At 31.6% G+C, this 20,433-nt stretch overlaps 3 protein-coding genes across 3 annotated transcripts; 2 read left to right on the top strand and 1 right to left on the bottom strand.

Annotated features, from left to right (window-relative positions):
• Nucleotides 1-1,672: 1,672 nt before the first annotated feature.
• LOC132933208 (uncharacterized) lies at nucleotides 1,673-2,179 on the bottom strand (the record flags this gene model as incomplete). Its single annotated transcript, XM_060999522.1, has 2 exons — nucleotides 1,673-1,879; nucleotides 1,983-2,179. Coding segments are annotated over 2 exons (354 nt in total), but the record flags the coding sequence as incomplete, so codon positions are not given.
• A 5,312-nt stretch (nucleotides 2,180-7,491) lies between these two features.
• On the top strand, nucleotides 7,492-9,374 carry LOC132933207 (uncharacterized). Its single transcript, XM_060999521.1, has 3 exons — nucleotides 7,492-7,684; nucleotides 8,006-9,243; nucleotides 9,303-9,374. Exons 1-3 carry the CDS (start codon nucleotides 7,492-7,494, stop codon nucleotides 9,372-9,374), a joined length of 1,503 nt encoding a protein of 500 aa, XP_060855504.1.
• A 6,906-nt stretch (nucleotides 9,375-16,280) lies between these two features.
• Nucleotides 16,281-17,201, top strand: LOC132933206 (probable serine/threonine-protein kinase clkA). Its single transcript, XM_060999520.1, has one exon. The coding sequence runs from the start codon at nucleotides 16,281-16,283 to the stop codon at nucleotides 17,199-17,201; it is 921 nt and encodes a 306-aa protein (XP_060855503.1).
• The last annotated feature ends 3,232 nt before the right edge of the window (nucleotides 17,202-20,433 follow it).

Raw genomic sequence — 20,433 nt, 5'->3', positions numbered from 1 at the left:
CTCAGATTTACCGTGTAACACATTTCACACTGATTGTTACTAAATTTTACCTCGAAAAAATGTACTGTATTTCATTTTTACTCATGTTGGTTACACTGATTTTTTTAATAATGATAAAAACATTATTTATTATTTACAATAATTTTAAGTTATAAGCTGATTGCTGATTATTTTTTTCATATTCAGTTACTAATGATCCATCGTTCACTCAAGTCGTGTCTCATTTTTCTTTATTTTCTCAAAGCTTTATTAAATTGTATAAGTTATTTAATTTCTTCAAAAATGAATTTTCAAAAATGCACAAACGATGTCCAGTCATTGGTCGATCAAATACGATTCAATTCAACGCCAGCGTATCCAGAATTCTCTGCATTTGTATCTAGGTTACGATCTTTTAAAAGTTTTCCTTCAAATACCGGCCAGAATAAGTACAAGCTCTCAGAATGTGGATTTTACTATATCAATCTCGATGACACAGTTCAATGTCATTGGTGTGGAGTAATTCTACATAGTTTTGAAATCGATGATAATTGTTTTATAGAACATACCCGATTCTCACCAAAATGTTTATATGTATTATTAATGAAAGGTAATCAGTTTGTTCAAAAAGTCTTAAGTAAATATTGTAAAACCGAAGTTATTTGTTATTGTGAAACCGGTTCGTACGACACCATTTGTTAAATCATGTTTTTTTTATATAATATACTGTTTATAATATTTGCTGTATTGAATAAAAAAAAAAAATAAAAAAAAAATTGAATGTTTTATCTTAAATGTTTTATTATTCGATTTAATATCTCGTGGACGTATAGCCTAGCGGGTTAGTGCGTATATAATAATTTAAAATGTTTTTCAGGTATCAGGTTAGTAAGTATATGTAAATTCCCTCTCTAGTATGCACTAATTGGCTAACTGTACGTTCACATTTTTTGAATTTTTTTTTTTTATCCGAGTTTTTAGTATATAATATGACTGCAAAGGAAAAAACTAACAGTCCAATGTATAACTCCTAACAGTTATATCCTACTTTTTATTGTGTACTTTTTTAGCAAAAAAAAACTTCATTATGAGTCCACCAATAATTGTCTGTAAGTCTACATTCGACATCCGAGCTTTTAACAAGAAAAGTATTACAGTTGGATTACTAATTAATAAGCAGATTTCAATTATTTTATTATTAGAATGTAAACTTTCAAAGAAAATTATTACATTAAGTTTAGAAGAATGGTTTACACTGATGTCTGAATCTAATTACAATTCAATTATTAATAACCTAAATACCAGGGTGAGGCGTGTAAAGATTACCGATTCCTTTTCATATTCAATTAATGTCAAACAGAGTTCAATTACCCTACATCTAAACGAGGAATATATTACCTTGACACGCGTAGATTTGTACCGGCTTCGTCAATTACAGAATTTGATTGATTTGTATGTGGTAGACAAGCAAAAACGTTTAGCAAATTATCAAATTACTTTCAACACTGCATATGACCTAATTAAAAATGATGTCCGTGGTCTGCCATCCACTTGCCAAAGGAACGAATTTACCAACCAATATATTCAAAACTATGATTTTAATTATTATAATTTTTTTCTCAGACATACTATATAGTTTATAGGTTTATGTTTTCCAAGACCTTTGAGTATTGAACAAATAAAAACATACATGTATAATAATATTTTGTTTTATTAAATGAAACTCATTTTTCCGTATAATAATCAAACAACCGTCTTGCTTTTAATAGTTTGACGCTTTGGATCGGTTAGTAATTTATCAAATATAATTTGCATTGTCTCATTAAGACCAGTATGAAGTGTTTGATCTTTTGATTCGTCGGTCGTGTACAATCTAACAGTAGCTTCACTGAACTTCCATCTATTACAACAAATTATTTTATTTAAAAACAAAAGAAGTAAATAAAATCAGTAAAAAAAAAAAAAAAAAGCAATAGTTTTTAAATTTAAACCAATGTATTTACCTGTCCTTTACTGGTACATCCTCGATGTTAGTAACCTTATAATGACTTAGCACCCAAAGATCCTTTCCTTTTTCTTCAAAAGGCGTCTTTATTGTCACAACGCCATCTCCTTGTCTGAATGTTAGCGAATCAAATACTTCAACATCAAAATCTTCTGATCTCAAGCGTTCGCTGATATTATCTCTGTATGATGCATTCTATAAAAAAAAAAAAAATTATTTATGCTATCATTAGGAAAAAATATTATTTTTATTACCATTTTATTCTGCTACTTTTTCATAGGTTTTTTAACACTTGTTTTTTCTGCAGAACGTTTTGATCCAGGTTTTGTTTTTGAAAAAGACGGTCTTATATCAATTGATTCGCTAAAATGTTCATTCTGTGAAACATAAAACATAGTATATTATTTTTTACTGTTTTTTTTTCCATTATATATTTTTTCTATGTCCCAAGAATTATACCCAAAGCGTTGAGTAATGTTACGACGCACTTCCAATATACTATGTTATAATCAGTCATTTAATATTATTTTAAGAATTATAACCATAGCGTTGAGTGGTGTTACGACCGGCCTCCAATTTGCTATGGTTATAAGATATTTACTAAGTAGTTACTAACCTCTGAATCAGTTGAAGCAATTGTACGGTACGACATTTTATTTTGGTAGTATTTCTGTTGAACTGAGCTTCTTGTCCTGGGATGAAATATTGAAGACTGGTGAATATTAGAGAATTCCCTCTGTCTTTTATACACAGATTTTTACCACTACTTCAATAATTAAGTATACAAATGGTCATAGCCTTACATTATAGAAACCTGCTAAAACATGAACATACAGGTACAACAGCAAAATCACATTACATGACTTTAAATTGACGCTAACATAACCTATCCCAGCCAAATGTTTATGACATTCACCTTTTACCATGGTCAATACCCTCCTTGAATAAATTTCTACAATAACCTTACCTTAGATGGGTGCTGAAACATGTTCATATACAACAGCAAATTACATTACATGAATTTAAATTATTACAAACAGGATTTAAAATAAATTAGAATGTATACATTCATTCTCAAAAACCAATTACATTATATGAATTTTAATTGTTGCTAACATAACCTGTCCAGCCAAATGTTTTCACATTTACTAAATGTCAATGCTTAAAATGTATACATTCATTCTCAAAAACCAATTATATTATATGAATCTAAATTGCTGCTAATATAACCTGCTCAGTCAAATGTTTTCACATTTACTTAATGTCAATGCCATTATAATATTAAAACAGGATGTAAAATAAGTTGAAATGTTTAAATCCATCACAAAAAAATTCTAATGAGAGAAGAGAGGGTTATTTTCGGGTATAAAACCCAGAATTTCTTAGCTTATCGTCATCAGTTCAAGCAACAGCAGTTCCAAGAGCAGCCAGCAGCAGAACAGTCTTCTTCGCCAAAACAACAGCCAGCCAGCAGTTTACCAAACATCTTCAACAGCCATTGAAAACCACTGTGTGACGGGGAGTATAAGACCAATCGGGGGTTATTACACCTTTAGCCATGTTTCTCGAGGGCGGCTCCTTCACGCCTTTGTGACGCGGTCGCATCCCTCCGACGGGTTAAGTTCAGGGCACCCTGGCGCCAGGCTGACGTTCCCCCGCCGGCTACTCTCATGCGAGGTAGAACGTTGGGTATCGCTGATCCGCGTCGGCGAGCGCTGGATTCGACCCAGGCAAAAGATTGTCAAAACAACTCTAACAAATAGACCAGCCATCATACTTAGAAAAAGTACCTCAATTTCTACAAGCTATGTAAGTACTATTTTTTTTTTATTGTTATTTATTAAATTTAACATCATACTTCTTTTTTTTTTAAAATAAAATAGAATAATAACAATTTATTGTTGTAATGATAATACAGTTTTATAATATTACTATGGGTATTGAGTGTTTAGACTTAAAGATTTTTTTTCATAGATTATTTAAATAAAAACATTAAAATAGAAGGAGTTGAAAGACGGTTTCTCAACTCTCACTTTTAGTCACTACTATAATATAAGCTGTTTTCTTTTTTTTGTTAAGTTATGATCAAGTAACAATAATACGTTATAATTACACCATAGAGTAATAATACTAAAATGAATTACACCACGTCTACAGTATAGAAGATAACTGATGTACCATACTATCATAGATTTACATAGATAAGATAGAACATCGGGCTTATCATTCATCAATAATATTGATAATTATTACCTAACCTCAAAAATCTTTAATAGTCAATCTCTTTCATGATAATTACTATAGATACCGTTATCTAGTAGTTGTTGCACGATACCTTGTTTTTATCAATGTTAAAATACTATAGCCGATTATAAATATTTGTTATAGATAACGTGATTGTTGTATTACACGTGTAATATTATCTTACGTAAAATGTTTTAATATAAAAATTTTTTTTTATTATATTAAAATATTCAATAATGTTTAATGACTGTATAAAATATATCCTAAAACGTATATTATATACATATATAAATTTAAATTATTTTTTCTATAATGTTTTTTTTTATTGCTTTTACGTTAAGATTATTCGAAAGCTGCTGTCGCACGTTGATAGTAAACACGTAGTTGCTTTCGTGACAACGTAATGTTACCGTACGAACTCTACGATTGTTACTATCGCCCTATCTACTATTAACTAACATATAAACTATCACGTTTTTTTCTATTATCGTGTGACGTAGCTTCACTAGCAACTAAAATTTTATTTTTTATGATATAAATGCTATATTGTCTAATTTTTAAAGTTTTTTTATTTAGCTTTGAATAATATAATTAGTTATTATTATATATACGTATATACGTACATTCGTTGTTTTATAAATAATCGCTTTAATAATTAGATTTATATAATATTTTATATTTTATACTAATGTATTTAGTCAAAAATTACAGATAATGAATTTTTGGCATTCATATGATTTTTGTAATTAACAAATTCAATATTATGGAGAACAAATTGTAACCTTAACGAAGATGATTGATGAAAATAGGATTAAAGAAAGATATGAATATAAAGATCTCAAAAATAAAATTAAAAACCTGAAATTCATTATTTATTTAAGTAGAACAAACTCTAACCCAAATTTTTCTTATATAAAAGATTTAAACGCAAAATTAGTTTTATTAAGAGAAGAAAAAATGGATATATGTAAAAAATATAGTGATTTATATGTTACAAATTTTCGTAAGCGAGAACACTGTTTCGGTAAAAGGTTAGATTTTATTACAACAGCAGAATCTAAGCGCGAAAGATTTAGATCAGGTTAAATTTTTTTTTTTTAAATTTTTTATGAATAATTAGTAATAATATTATAAGTTTAACCGAAAATTATATCCCTAAGGAAAACTGTAGTTCTTAAGTATTAATAAATTATGATTAATACATACAAATTTTTAATATAAAAGTTAAAAAACATAAAAAAATAGAAATATGTTGGAAATATATTATTGTCATTAATATGCATTATTTTTTTTTATCTGGCAGATAGTTTACAAATTCTATATAATTTTTCCAGATTTTTTTTTAAAAAAAGAAAAAACATGAAAGCCAAATCGTTAATTCACGAGCAAATCATTCAAATATTGGAACAGCAAAAAGAAAATGATCATGCTCAAGATGTTGACGAAAAAATGTTCTATTCCAATATTAAAAATATTAAAATAAAAATTCAAAAAGCGGTGCTGAAAGAAACCAGAAAAAGGCTAATTGAAGAAAAACAGAATTTAATAAACGAATTTAAACATTTAACATATATAAATTATTTATGCGAGAAAAATATTCAAAAATGTCTAAATGATTTATATAGTAAATTAGATAATGTCGAATAATATTCTGTTTTTCAATAAATAATTAAAATATTATTTTTTTTTTTTGTTATTATTTATTATTTTATCATATAATTATTATTGCGTATATAAGATCTGCTGGTATGATAAATGTTTTCAAATAAAACTAATTTAATAAAAATGTTAGGAAAAGTGGTTTAGATTTAAAAAACGTATCAATTAGTTAGTTTTTGAAATTCTATGTAATTTTCAGAATCATGAACCCAGAAATAAACGTAATTAAAAGCAGAATTCTAGCAGCAGAACAGCAGTTGCGTGACAATAAACGCTATTATATCGAGAAACGGAAAACATTTCGAAAAGTATTTGTAAAAATTAATGATAGTATGAAGAAAAATTCATTTTTTAAAAATAAATTGATAAATGAACATAATAGATTCGAAAACTATTCAAGTGAATGTAAAGCAGATCTTCAGTGTCGGTTAACAGAACAAAACAATCGGTTAAGAGAATTAGAATCTGAGTAATTTCTTATTATATTAACCAATTCTTTTTTTCTTTGTAATAATTTAGAATTAATACTTTTATTATATTTTGAAAACAATATTCTGAATTGCTTGCATAAGATTTAAAAAAAAAGAAGTTGATGTTATAATACATTTTACAATATTATGATTGCTTATATCTGTGTTTTTTTTTATTTAATCTATTTTTTCAGTTTCATAATGAAAAGAAAAACGGTTACAAAACACGAGCGGATGTCATCTTCAGATGAAGGTTTATTTGAAATCGAGAGATTTAAGAAATGTTCAAAAACATTTTTGATTAAGAATACTTTAAATTTTATAGACTACACGCTTTTTTTTAACTATGTTAGAGATAAATTAATTTTAAAGTTAAAAGAATCATGTTTACAATCATCTATAAAATTTAATTTACATGTGGATAGCGTATACGAAAGAACACTCACTCAAGAAGTTCGGGACATAGCTTTCAAAACTTCTAATACAATTGCATGTAATTCATCCGATTTCAATAAATTACTAAATGGAATGTTCAATAAATTATTATCTGAACAAGACCAGTTTTTAGCGAAAGGATCTGGGTGGTCCCTTAAAACTATAGATGTATTACAATTGAGAATTAATACAGTGAATCATCTCAGAGGAGGAACGTATCTAGATCTACCTGAATATATAAAAGATAAAAGAGCAATTATAAATGTAAAAAATAACGATGCTAAATGTTTTAAATATTCAATACTATCTAAGTTTGATAATCGATCGAATAAAACTTATTTGAATAAGAAATATTTTAAAATGTTAGAAACAAAAAGTGGTTTAGATTTTAAATGTATTGATTTTCCAACACCAATCAGTCAGATGAAAAAATTTGAACGTACAAACGATTTATCAATTAATATTTATAGTTTAAATGATAAAAAACATATTTTTCCTTTGTATATTTGTAATACTGAAAGAAAAAAACATTTCGATCTTTTTTTGTTCAATAGTGATGAAACATCACATTACTGTTATATAAAAAATTTTTCAAGATTCGTTAGAAGTCAGAAAACTAAAAATTGTACTAAGCTAATTATCTGTAAAAGATGTTTTACTACTTTTGGAAACAAACCGTGTAAAAGCAAACTTTGGGGTATGAAAGGATTGATTGAACATCAACATAATTGTAGAAAGAACCAATTAGGGAAACCTATAATGTTTGAAGAGGGAGATGATGATTTTATTTATTTTAAAAGTTATAAAAAAACTCAAAGGATACCAATTGTTATTTATGCAGACTTCGAATGTATTTTAACTCCTAAAAAACCTGATGAATTTATTCAGAGTTGTAAAGTTCTTTCATAATTTATCGTACGATAGCCATTTCATAATTCGAGAGCTCGGTTGCGATGATCAAAATATTCACGTTATTCCTAATTCATCAGAAAAATATATATCCTTCAGCAAGGAAATCGCACCTAAATTTAGTATACAATTTGTTGATACATTCCGTTTTATGAGCGAGTCATTAAGTAAACTTGCGGAAAATTTATCTGAAGATAAGTCGAGATTTAGAGAAACTCTTAAAATATTTTCTGCGGAAGCACTAGATTTAGTTACACGAAATGAGTCTTCCCTTATGAATATGTCGATAATTGGAGTAAATTAGATGATACATTTCTGCCATCAAAGCTAGAATTTTATAACTCTTTAACAGACGAGAAAATTAGTGATGAAGATTATATACATGCTAAAAATGTATGGCATACATTTGATATAAAGACTTTAGGTGAATATAGCGATCTTTATTTAAAAACTGATGTTAGCATACTAGCCGATGTGTTCGAAAATTTTAGAGACTTATGTTTATCTACGCTCGAACTAGATCCTGCTCATTATATGACTGCTCCTGGGTTCGCTTTTGACTGTATGCTGAAGTATACCAAGGTCAAATTATCAAGGTTAAAGGAGTATAACATGTTGCTTTTCTTCGAAAAATCAATTAGAGGCGGGATATGCCAATCAACCAAAAGATATGTTAAGGCAATCATACCAAATATCGAAGGATTGGACTATAATGCAAATGAACCGATCACATGGATTACATATCTCGATTGTGTGAATTTGTATGGGAAGTCTATGTTAACAGAATTACCTTTTAAAGATTTTGAATGGGTTGACGATCTCAACATAGATGTAACTAAAATTGCTGATGATTCAGAAGTCGGATATATATTAGAAGTTGATATTGAGTATCCTAAACATCTAAATAAATATCATAATGATTTCCCATTTTTACCGTTTAACGAATGTCCACCGAATTCGAAAGTTGAAAAATTGTTAACTACTTTATCACCGAAAAAAAACTATATTGTACATTACAAAAATTTAAAACAAGCAATTTCTCACGGTCTTAAAGTAGTAAAAATTCATCGAGCTATCCGTTTTTCTCAAAGTAAATGGATGGCATCATACATAAAATTATGTACATCTATGAGAGTACAAGCTAAAAACGAGTTTGAGAAGGATTTCTGGAAGTTGCTAATGAATAGCGTTTTTGGTAAATGTATGGAGAATGTTCGAGCAAGAACTTCTATAAAACTGGTTTCTTCAGAACAAAAAGCAAGGAAATTAATGGCGAAAACTAGTTTTAAAGACAGAACTATATATTCTAAGAATCTCATGGCCATTCATCAGCATAAGGAAACAAATAAATTCGACAAGGCAATTTATGTAGGATTTGCAATTTTAGACGTTTCGAAAACATTTATGTATGACTTCCATTATAATGTAATGAAGAAAAGGTATGGTACTGTAGTGATCCCTCACTGCTCGCTTATATTTTTGAGTTCGTCGACGTTGATGGTGAATGTAGGAGAGAAGGTTGTAGAGCGACAAGTTACACAAGTTAGTTATAAGTAATTTATTCAAAAAGTAATTAATTTCGTATATAAATTTGAGGACAGAGCGAAAAGCACCTGCCCGAGACTCAGCGTGTGCGTAGTGCAGACTCTGTACTAAATCTAATTTTACTATAGATTCTATCTTATATTTATATAAAAACTATACGGATACAAATGTACACGGTAGAGTCCAGGAGGTGGATATTTGAAAGGAACCGGAGATGGACGTTGTTATTGCACAAACAACCCGAGTGAATGCTTGACACTTATTGGTACAAAGTTAATTAAGTTTTGCAGATATTCATAATCCGTTTGAATTGCACTGGCACTCACGGATTATTTTCATAGGTTGTTTTAGCACTATTGTGTAAAAATGCTTTTTAAGTGCGCGGTCAAACTCTAGGTACGTACATTGTACGTGGTTCTTGGAATCGTTGATGTAGTTAACCTTCTTGTTGTTGTTGTCCTATCGTGAGAATGTACTTAGAATATTAGTAATACTGTCGGTTTACTACATTCCTCCCCTCGAAGATGGAAGTCCCTGACTTCCGCTAATTCAAGAATGTCCGAAGTGTTGGGTAGCCGGTAGGGATGTTTCTTGGTGTGAGTGGAAACTCGACCATGTCGATTCCTCTTGATGACATCATTGGGTTTGCGTCCAGTTCTTCTGTTTCTTCCTGTGACTGTGCTACTTCCGTGTGATTTGTTACTGTTTTTTCTTTAACCATATTTATTATTAATATGATTACCGTCATAAAAATACTACTTGTTATTACATATAATATATAATCGTTGCGTTCTTGCGTGTCCTTTAGCTCGTCAATTTTGTTGTCGACTTTCCGTTGTTTTTCTAATTGTTTGTTTGACCCTGACACTTTATGTAGGTCCTCCATGTTATTTGTTTTAACATGGTAATCTTCCATTAAGTTGTTGTTGTCGGTGAACGGCATATCCTTTATGTGTTCTAAAACTGATTTCGGGTTGAAATCCATATATTCAGATTTGTAATCGACTTTTCCTGGTATGAGTACGTCTCTAGCGGCGTACGCTTTACAAGTTTCGTTTAAACTTAAGATACCTACACCTTTTAGTGTATGGCTGGTGGATTCTTTATCTTCGTCGCAGGTGATGAATACTAAATCGTAGTTAGTGACGTAGATCCACTCGTTTTTGAATCGTTTTTTGTGAAAGATGGATGTACCCATTTGTACGTGCATGATTTCGCAGTTTGTTGGAACTTTTATAGGATCTTGGAGTAATTGTACTTCGCATGCTGGTCTACTAGCACGTGGATGTAAAGGATTACCCTCAGGACACAAAAGGAAGTCTCTAGCGTGTTTACAATGTGTGTAATACAATTCGTCATAAAGAGCATAGTGTTCTTTCGTTTTACTTATAGCTAGATACTTATTACTAGGTTTTATATAAAAACAATCGTTTCCGGTGCACACTGGCACAGGTATTAAATTATACAAACTAAAATCATTTTGATAAATTAAAGGTAAAGAAATTATAAACACTAAGTTGTCATTTGCATAGTATATAGTAATGTCTGAGAGCTTTATCAATTCGTAAATATTTTGTATGTCTAAATCAGTTGGTAAATCGGTGCCCCCAGGTAATGATACTTTAACGTCTTTAACGTGTTCTAATAACTCTTTTGGAGATATTAAACTTGGATGAATAATTCCCATTTTAGCTTGTTGTATTACCTCTAATAGTGTGTTTGTTTCTTCTATCTGTTTTGTAATTAATAAATTAACGTGTATAAAATGTTTTGTCAAATAGTTTTTTATTTGTTGTTCCCGTGTACTGTTTGTCGTTTCGTTCACCATTAATGTTAAAGGTACCGAAGATATAATGTTGTGTGACACTATATTATTCTGTAGTTGTACTACTTTAATTTGTTCTTTTATTAGTTTAGATTGCGAAGTGCTTTGGCTTTTTGCTATATTAAAATTAAATTTTTGTATGCATTCTAAATTGCATATTCCGTATATTAATTTAGCTGCTTTTGTAACGAGTTTAGTTAAAGCATTACGTTTAGTAATTATGTGACCAATAGAATCTAAGACTTGTGTCTTTTTATTGTGTAAATTGTCAACTATAGCGGTGGCTGTTTTAAGTAAGTTGTTACAATTAAAGTTATTGGTAACTGGGTCGTGCATGTATGCAACACACAATTCGTTCGTTTTATCTATTACTTCGTTTATGTATTCGAATTCTTCGTTATATTTAGTAAGATTAATGTATGCAGTAAGATCCCATTGAGACGTAATAAGTTTCAAAGGTCCCCGGTTCTCGTAGTATAGGCCAGAGTGTCGTGTTAGTTGTTCGTCGGTGTATCGAAAAGTCCCCGACGTGAATGGTATTATCAGAAGCATAAGTCTGAAAATCGTTTCAGCTTATTAGTTAAATATAGTTTTATAATAAAAGTTTAACTTAATAGTATTCAATATACCCGTTCTATTGTTCAGGAAACTACTAATAATAGTAATATGATTACGAGTGTAAAATAAATAGAATGATAATAAAATAGTATTATAATTAATAAAATCCCGTAATCCTCATAAAATAATTTGATAATAAAATCTTAAATATATTATAATAATAATAATAGTAATAGTAATTATAATGTAATAATAAACCGTCTCCAAAATAAAATGAATATAATTGTATGACTTAATGTATTCTACAATTTGTTTTTTTTTTTTTATTTTATTCGCTGTCGTTATCGTCGTAATAACGTTTTACGTTATTTTTATGTATACGATACTCGCGATTTCCTTTTTGAATTGTAATATTTTCGTTATCGTGTACTAAAAGTACCTCAAAAGGTCCTTGCCAATTTAAGCTAAGCGCATTTTTCTTATTGTGTTCTCTAATGAGTACTTTATCTCCTACGTGTAAATTGACGACATTTAAAGTTCGGTCATAGTAAGTTTTATTAGATTCTTTTTTTTTGATTAGGTTATCCCTTGCTATTTTGTGTGCTTCCTGCATAAGGCGTTTGAGGTCGAAAACATAGTTATCATAATTATACTGTGGTTCGGGATTTTTGTTAAACGCAGAAGGAATGTTCGGTTTTCTTCCGAATACTAGTTCATAGGGTGTAAAATTAGTCGAGGTATGAACTGTGGTGTTATAACAGAAAGTTGCGAAGCATAATAGTTTATCCCAATTACTGTCTTTGTCAACAAAACTCCATAAATAGGTTTTTAATGTTTTGTGGGACCGTTCTAGAAAAGCATTTCCTTGTGGATGCCAAGGTGTAGTTTTCGATTTCTTTATGTCTAAAAGTTTGCACATGCTTTTGAATACGTCGGATAGAAAGTTTGTTCCGCAATCCGTCAGAATCGATTCGGGGATACCGTATATACACACGAAACATTCTACGAAAGCTTGTGCTACCGTTTGCGCGTCCGTGGCGGATAACGCTATTGCTAGTGAAAAACGACTTAATTCGTCTTGCAAGGTGAGTATATACATGTTCCCTGCTAATGTTTTTGGTAAAGGTCCTACTATATCTAGGCAGACTCTTTCGAAAGGTTTTACTACTGTACTAGTAATTAACATAGGTTGTTTGGTTTTAACATGTGATTTGTTTTTCTGACATAGCTCGCAATGTTTAATATAATGTTTGACGTCTTTTTTCATGTGGCGCCAGTTATAATAAAGTTTTAATCTTTTTACTGTGCGCGATACACCTGCATGTCCCCCTAACAGTGAGTTATGGTGCTCGTAAATTATTAATTTCTTTTCGTCTTCGGTTAATTGCTGACCCGTGTAAATTTTTACTACAATGTCGGTTGCTTTAAAAATATGCCGAAACATTGTTCGAATACGTAAGTAACTGGTGAGTGAGGTGGACCCGTCTAATTTATTCGTAGAAAACGAGTTAATTTTATTTGTTATGCAAAACGTTTTTAAATTGTTTATGGCTTGGTAAATGACCTCGGCTTCGAGTGGTGTTGTATACGTGGCCTTAAAACCATAAATTATTAATAAATTCGGGTCTCTTTGGATAGTACAAAACTTGTTTTCATCGGAAAACTGTATTTGACCTACGTCAATGTTTTTTATTACTTCACGCACTGCCGGGTTAGTTATGACTTTGTCTTCCGAAACTAGTATTATAACGTTCTCTGTCTCTACGGCCTTGATTATATCATTGTCGATTTCGATAATTTTTGAATTGAAGATGGGTTTGCTTTCCGCGGCTTTGAATTCATTGAACCCGTTAATTGCGTTGGCCGGACCGGTTTGTATCATTCGAATTCGTGATAAACAGTCGGCGTTCGAGTGCTCGGGGCCGGCCCGGTACGTAATGTCATAATCGTAATCGGCCAGTTGTAATCGCCAGCGCATTAACTGCGATGACGCGTCTTTAATGCCGAATAAATATGTTAAAGGTCGATGGTCGGTTATAATGTTGAAATGACGACCGTATAAATATGGTCTGAAATATTTCACGGCCCAGACGATGGCTAATAATTCCTTCTGAATAACGCTATAGTTACACTCCGCTTTATTTAATGTTCTACTGGAGTACGCGATAGGTTGGTCTTTAGGGACTTCCCCCTGAGATAAAACGGCTCCTATTGCATACTGACTTGCGTCTGTCATTAAATTGAACTTTCCCGCTTCCCAGTCGGGATAGACTAGTAACGGCGGGTTCATTAAAGCTTTTTTGAGTTCTTCAAAACTATGTTCGCAATTATCGGTCCAAACGAATGGTACGTCTTTTTTAAGTAAATAAGTTAATGGCTTTGCTATTTTTGCAAAATTATCGACGAAACGTCTATAGTAGTTTAGTAGTCCTAAAAATGACTTAATATCCTTTGCATTTTTCGGTTTAGGATATTCCCGAATGCATTTCAAGTTGTTCGGGTCCGGGGAAACTCCGGTTTCGTTTATTACGTGCCCTAAATACAATACTTCTTTTCGTAAGAAAGAACATTTGTTAGGTTGTAATTTAAGTTTGTGTACGCGCAGCCTATTGAATACTTGTTCTAATTTTTTCTGGTGGTCCATGAGACTAGATCCGTGTACTACAATATCATCTAGGTATGCAGTGCACATTTCTTCAAGTCCCATGAGTACAGATTTCATTGCGCGCGTAAAAGTGGCTGGAGCTGAGCTCAGTCCGAAAGGCATGCGTAAAAATTCGTAGTGACCGGATTTTGTAGAAAAAGCTGTTTTATGTGTATCGGCCGGGTCTATATGCAGCTGATGATAACCTGCCGCCAAATCCAAAGTACTGAAGTATTTGGATGATCCTAGGGATTCTAATATCTCTAGTAAGTTTGGGAGGCCATAAGCTTCATTCTCGGTTACTTCGTTAAGTTTTCTGAAATCTACGCACACTCGCAGTTTGGGTTTCCCTGTCGGATCTAAATTTTTCTTTTTCACTACTACGAGTGGAAAATTGAAAGGTGATTTAGAATCACGTATAATATTGTTATGTTTCATTTCTTTAATTTGTTTTTCGATTTCTTCTTGGTATGCCCAAGGTAAACGATACGGGCGTATGTTAATGGGTTTTGTGCAACGCGGTGTGTTTATTGTGTGAGTCACGATTTCCGTGGCGCTAAGATAGTCACCCGGTAAATAAAACAGGTCCGCGTAATTACAACAGAGTGCTAAAATATTTTCCCGTTCTTCTTTATTCAAATCGTCGGTTTTAATTTCGCGTTTGATTTGTGTTATACGATCGGTTTGTTTGTCATCTATAAAAGATGCTGTCAATACTGTTTCATTATATGGCTCCCACTCGATATGTTGTGTGGTAAGCTCGTCTATCACGAAAGGTTCTTCTGAAATATTTATTATATTACTAACAATGTTATTTTTGTTAACCGGACTGATACTGTTCGCGATTATTACGTTTTCGTTCAAATGGTAAAGCGCGTAAATGAGGAAATTAAATCATTTAGGAAAAATTAGTAATAAGACTTTTATAGTCTATAGTCTATAAAAATAAGGGATAGGAAGTCGAATATTATTAGAGGGATTTTGGAGTAGCTAACCGGGGATTTTTTGTTATAATATTCGAGCGTAGTACGAGCGCGTACGCGTAAAAAACATCGCGGAACATGGCGTGGGAAACGGGTGAGGGGATACCGTATCGAAATTTAACACGCGTAACATAGGCGGTCGAACGTTTTACGTGTTATTAGATAGGTACTCATCCATATCCAACGTACGACGCGCGTTTACGTAATTTCTTTTTATTATTTGTGCATGATAATTATTTTATAAGTAATAATTTTTACGTAAAATTAATTTTGGTGACGGTAGTTACGTATTATTAGTTTATAAACTAATAATAGTATATACATGTAGAGTAAATACTGTTGGTAATTACTCACGCGGATAGGATAGTAATAAATTTAGTAGATATAATTTATTATAAATTATATATATGTAATGTTTAGATAAATATATGTCAGAATCCGATAGTTCAGATATTGACACTAGTTCTGCGGACAGTTCAATAAAATTTGAAAAATATAAACCTAGGAAAGAATTAAAAGAGGCAGTTTTAAAAGACGCTGTAAAGAAAGAATTTTTAGAACAAACTAGGAAACACATAGTTAAAACTGAAAAAACTGTTAAGAAAAGTTAGTAAGAACACATAGTTTAACAGAACAAATAGGTACCGCGCCACGAAAACAAACCGTAGGTCGTTTAGGTACTAGGTCAGACTCAAGCGTAATTCACGTGCAGTTAGAGTCAGTGGTTAAGAAAAAAATGAGTAAAATGGATTTAGATAAAGCAATTGCTATGATACCTATTTGCACGGGCAAAAAGGACGTAGCCGAATTTATAAATATTTGTGAAATCACAATTAAAGAGACAACGGAAGCAGATACACCGATATTATTAAAAATAATTACTTCTAAGTTAACGGGAAATGCGTTAGAAGTAACAAAATATCGAAATTTAGAAACATGGGGAGCAATAAAAACAATATTAGAAGGGGCATTCGAACAAAAAGTATCGGAGAGGGCCCTATCAATAGCTTTAAACACGGCACGTATGGCCGAGGGAGAAAGTGTGGCAAAATTCGCTAGTAGAATCGAAGAGTTATATTATAAACTCTGCGCGGCAAGTACGATAGGTCTAGTTCAGGCCGAGGCAGATATAGTGAAAAAACAAACAAAGAAACAGGCAATGATCATATTTATGACAGGGTTACCTCATCACCTATATACAGTACTGAAAAGTCGAAATCCCAGTACATTGGAACAATGTTTCAAAACGGCGATCGATGAGATGCTCGAATATGAGTCGAAAGTAGAAATGGATAAATTGCAGAGACAAATTGGTAATGGAAAACAGGCAGACGTCAATAACGAGGAAAAACGACAAAATGGTGGCAATACAAATAACGCAGTTAATCGCGGAGGAAACAGTAATTCAAATCAAAGCAATAGAAATAATAATTTCAACGGGTATAACAACCGATATGTTAATCACAACAACCGCAATAACTATGGGAATAATAATCAGAGCGGATATGGCTCACACATGGTTAATCGCGGCGGTCATCGAGGCGGAAACGGCTATGGACGGAATTTCAATGGCAATAATGTACAACAAAATAATATTAACCGAGGCACCGGTTGCTACACTTGTGGTAGATCTAATCACATAGCACGAGATTGCTGGAGCAATCGACCTAATGTGCAACAAAATACGTATAACAATAATCGTGTAAACGGCACGCGCCATGCGAGCAACAGCAATAATATTCGTAGGGACAATAACAATACTCAGGGCGTACTTTGCAGTTACTGCAATAAGATAGGTCATGAAATTTCAAACTGTTATACAAAACAGAAAAACGAAAGAAGCACGTCGGGAAACGCCAACGGACTATCACCAGTGGGAGTCAGATTGGTCCAAGAAATAGTTCAAGACCCACACACAGGATTTTCCACATCACAGCAAAATTAATAGACAACCACATTACTTTAGAATCACCCAGTTTTAATAAGAATCAAATTAAATTATTAGTCGATACTGGGGTGGATCTAAATATAATTAAAATTAATGCATTAAAAGGAAACACTGAAATTAACGAAAACGAAAAAATTTATTTGAAAGGCATCAATGAAAGAATAGTTTCTACAATAGGCAAAACAGAAATAGAATTAATAATTAATAATGAAGCATTCGAAACACAATTTTATGTTGTAAACAATATTTTTCCGATTCTGGCAAACGGAATTATTGGTAATAAATTTCTAATAGATAACCATGCAGTAATAGACGTAGCTAATAACACGCTAACAATAAATAATAATAAAACCGGAAGCGATAGTGATATCTGTTTTACATTAAAACCGCGCTCAGAGACAATAGTACAAATCGATATACCCGATACAGAAATGAATAATAAAAATATTTTAATTAATAAGCAAGAATTAATACCGGGCGTATATTGCGCGAATATTTACAATACAGTCAAAAACAACAAAACTACAATAAGCATATTAAATATATCTGAAATGACGCAGGAAATAAATGTAGGTCAAGTGCGTAATATTTCATACGACACGGATGTTTTAACAGATAGCGTACAGTGTATAAACACAATGGACACTGAACGCTCGCGTCGGGTCAGGGCGTTATTACGTACTGATCATCTTCAAGTTCACGAATATAATTCGATAGTAAAAATATGTGAACATTACGCGGACATTTTCTATTTAGAAGGGGATAATCTTACGTGTACTACGGCAGCAGAACACGTAATAAAAGTTCCTAAGGATTTGAAACCGATTTATAAAAAACCCTATCGTTTACCGTTTTCACAACAACCGGAGATAGAAAAACAAATAGGTCAAATGATGAAAGATGAAATCATAGAAAGATCAATGAGTCCGTTTAACGCACCATTAATATTAGTCAAAAAGAAGGAGGACGCCTCGGGGAAACAAAAATTCAGAATAGTTATCGATTTTAGGGCACTTAATGAAGTAACTTTAAATGAATTTCACCCATTACCAAATATAACGGAAATATTAGACCAATTAGGACAATGTCAACTGTTCAGTTTGATAGATTTGAAATCAGGATATTTCCAGGTACCTTTGGCTAAAGAATCAAAAGAACTTACGGCATTTTCAACGGGACAAGGACATTATCAATTTAAACGATTAGTTATGGGTCTAAGTTCAGCTCCGGCGACATTTCAAAAAATGATGACAAACGTGTTATCAGGGTTAATAGGAATGAAGTGTTTAGTATACCTGGATGACATAATAGTGTATGCTAAAAATTTACAAGACCACAATGAAAAATTAATAAACGTATTCGAGAGATTACGTATACACAATCTAAAAATAGAACCGGACAAATGTAGTTTTTTACAACGGGAATGTTTATTTTTAGGTCATGTAATTAGTGACGAAGGAATCAAACCGGACCAAGCGAAAGTTAAATCTGTAAAAGATTTTCCGGTTCCTAAAAACGTTAAACAAATAAAAAGTTTTTTAGGACTTAGTGGGTATTATAGAAAATTCATAGAAAACTATAGTGCTATTGCTAATCCAATAGTGAAATTATTAAGAAAAGACGTAAAGTTCAATTGGGACGAAGACTGTCAAAAAGCTTTCGATAAATTAAAAGAAATATTATGTTCAGAACCAATTCTACAATATCCGGATTTTACAAAACAATTTATACTAACGACAGACGCTAGCGGTAGGGCGCTAGGTGAAATATTATCTCAAGGTAAAATAGGATCGGATTTACCAATAGCTTACAGTTCTAGAATTTTAAATAGGGCGGAATGTAATTATTCGGCAACGGAACTGGAATGTTTGGCGATTATATTCGGCGTAAAAACATTTCGACCGTATTTATATGGTAGAAAATTTACAATTCTTACGGACCATAGGCCTTTGTCATGGCTATTTAATTTGAAAGACCCATTATCCCGATTGGCAAGGTGGAGACTACAATTGGAGGAATACGAATATGAGATAGTATACAAAATGGGCAAGTTAAACACCAATGTCGACGCGTTATCGCGTATGTATAATGTTACGGAAATTACGGACGAAAGTTATGATAATTTTATGCAAAAATTCGAAACAACAGTAATATCTAATAAAGACGTTAAGGAAGTACACGGCGAACTAATAAATAGTCCGTCGGAGTACCACATAGTATCTGAAATCGAAAAATATTATAATTTTCGATCAGGTATTAATTACGAATTAAAAATGAGATTTGGTAGAGACAAGCAATTAAAATCTCATAAAGATTTAGGCGACGTCGTAAAATTCAAAAGTGGAGATAGGTACATAATATTTTTAATAACAAAAACGAAAAAGAAACAATTAGCCACGTACCAAAATTTACACGTTGCTTTACTGAATCTTAAGTATTTTTGCGAAAAACATAAATTAACCAAATTAGCAATGAACCAATTAGGACGACAAGACGGACTAGATTGGGCAAAAGTTAGATCAATGATAAGATACATTTTTACACACTAAAGTTAATATATAAAAAAAAAAAAAAGTAACGCTAGATATTAATAATTAACTAATATAACACTACAAATAGTAATTTTAAATACATTAATTTCAGAAAAAATAAAAGAAAGAAATAACATTAGGAGCCGGGCGGTAAATAATAGGGGTATATTTTGTTTATTTTATTGGAGACTGACAAATGGTGCACTTTTATGCACCGAACGGTTTGACCACTTAAGGGAAAATGTTGGAATTTGATCGTTTGGTGATTGGTTGGAAAAATCGTGTGAATAACAGATTTTTTTAACGGGATCACCAAGGGACCAAATGGCCATAATAAATCACAATAAGAAATTACAAAATCTTATTAGTTTAGCCAGTGTCGTGGGATGATGCTTTGATTTGCAGCACACTCTGGCGACACGGGTTCAATTAGCAAGATGAAATCATTACGAAAAATAGAATAGAATAGAATCGATTTAATACTAGTCTAGATCATGTAATAAAACTTGAATACAATAGTTTATTGTTGGTCTGGACCTGTAGTAAAAAGATATAATCCAATTACAGTATAAGGATAGTAATATTAACTAGATATAAAATATAATGATATAGCGATTAATGGAAAATATATATATAGAAGCAACGTAAACGTAGAACGAATGAAAAAAAAAAAAAAGAAGGGAAAGTTAGGAACATAT

The sequence above is a fragment of the Metopolophium dirhodum genome, chromosome 1, assembly GCF_019925205.1.
Source record: "Metopolophium dirhodum isolate CAU chromosome 1, ASM1992520v1, whole genome shotgun sequence".
NCBI lineage: Eukaryota > Metazoa > Arthropoda > Insecta > Hemiptera > Aphididae > Metopolophium > Metopolophium dirhodum.
Note: the sequence above shows the minus strand (reverse complement) of the source record. Positions and strands in the feature narration are given on the sequence as shown.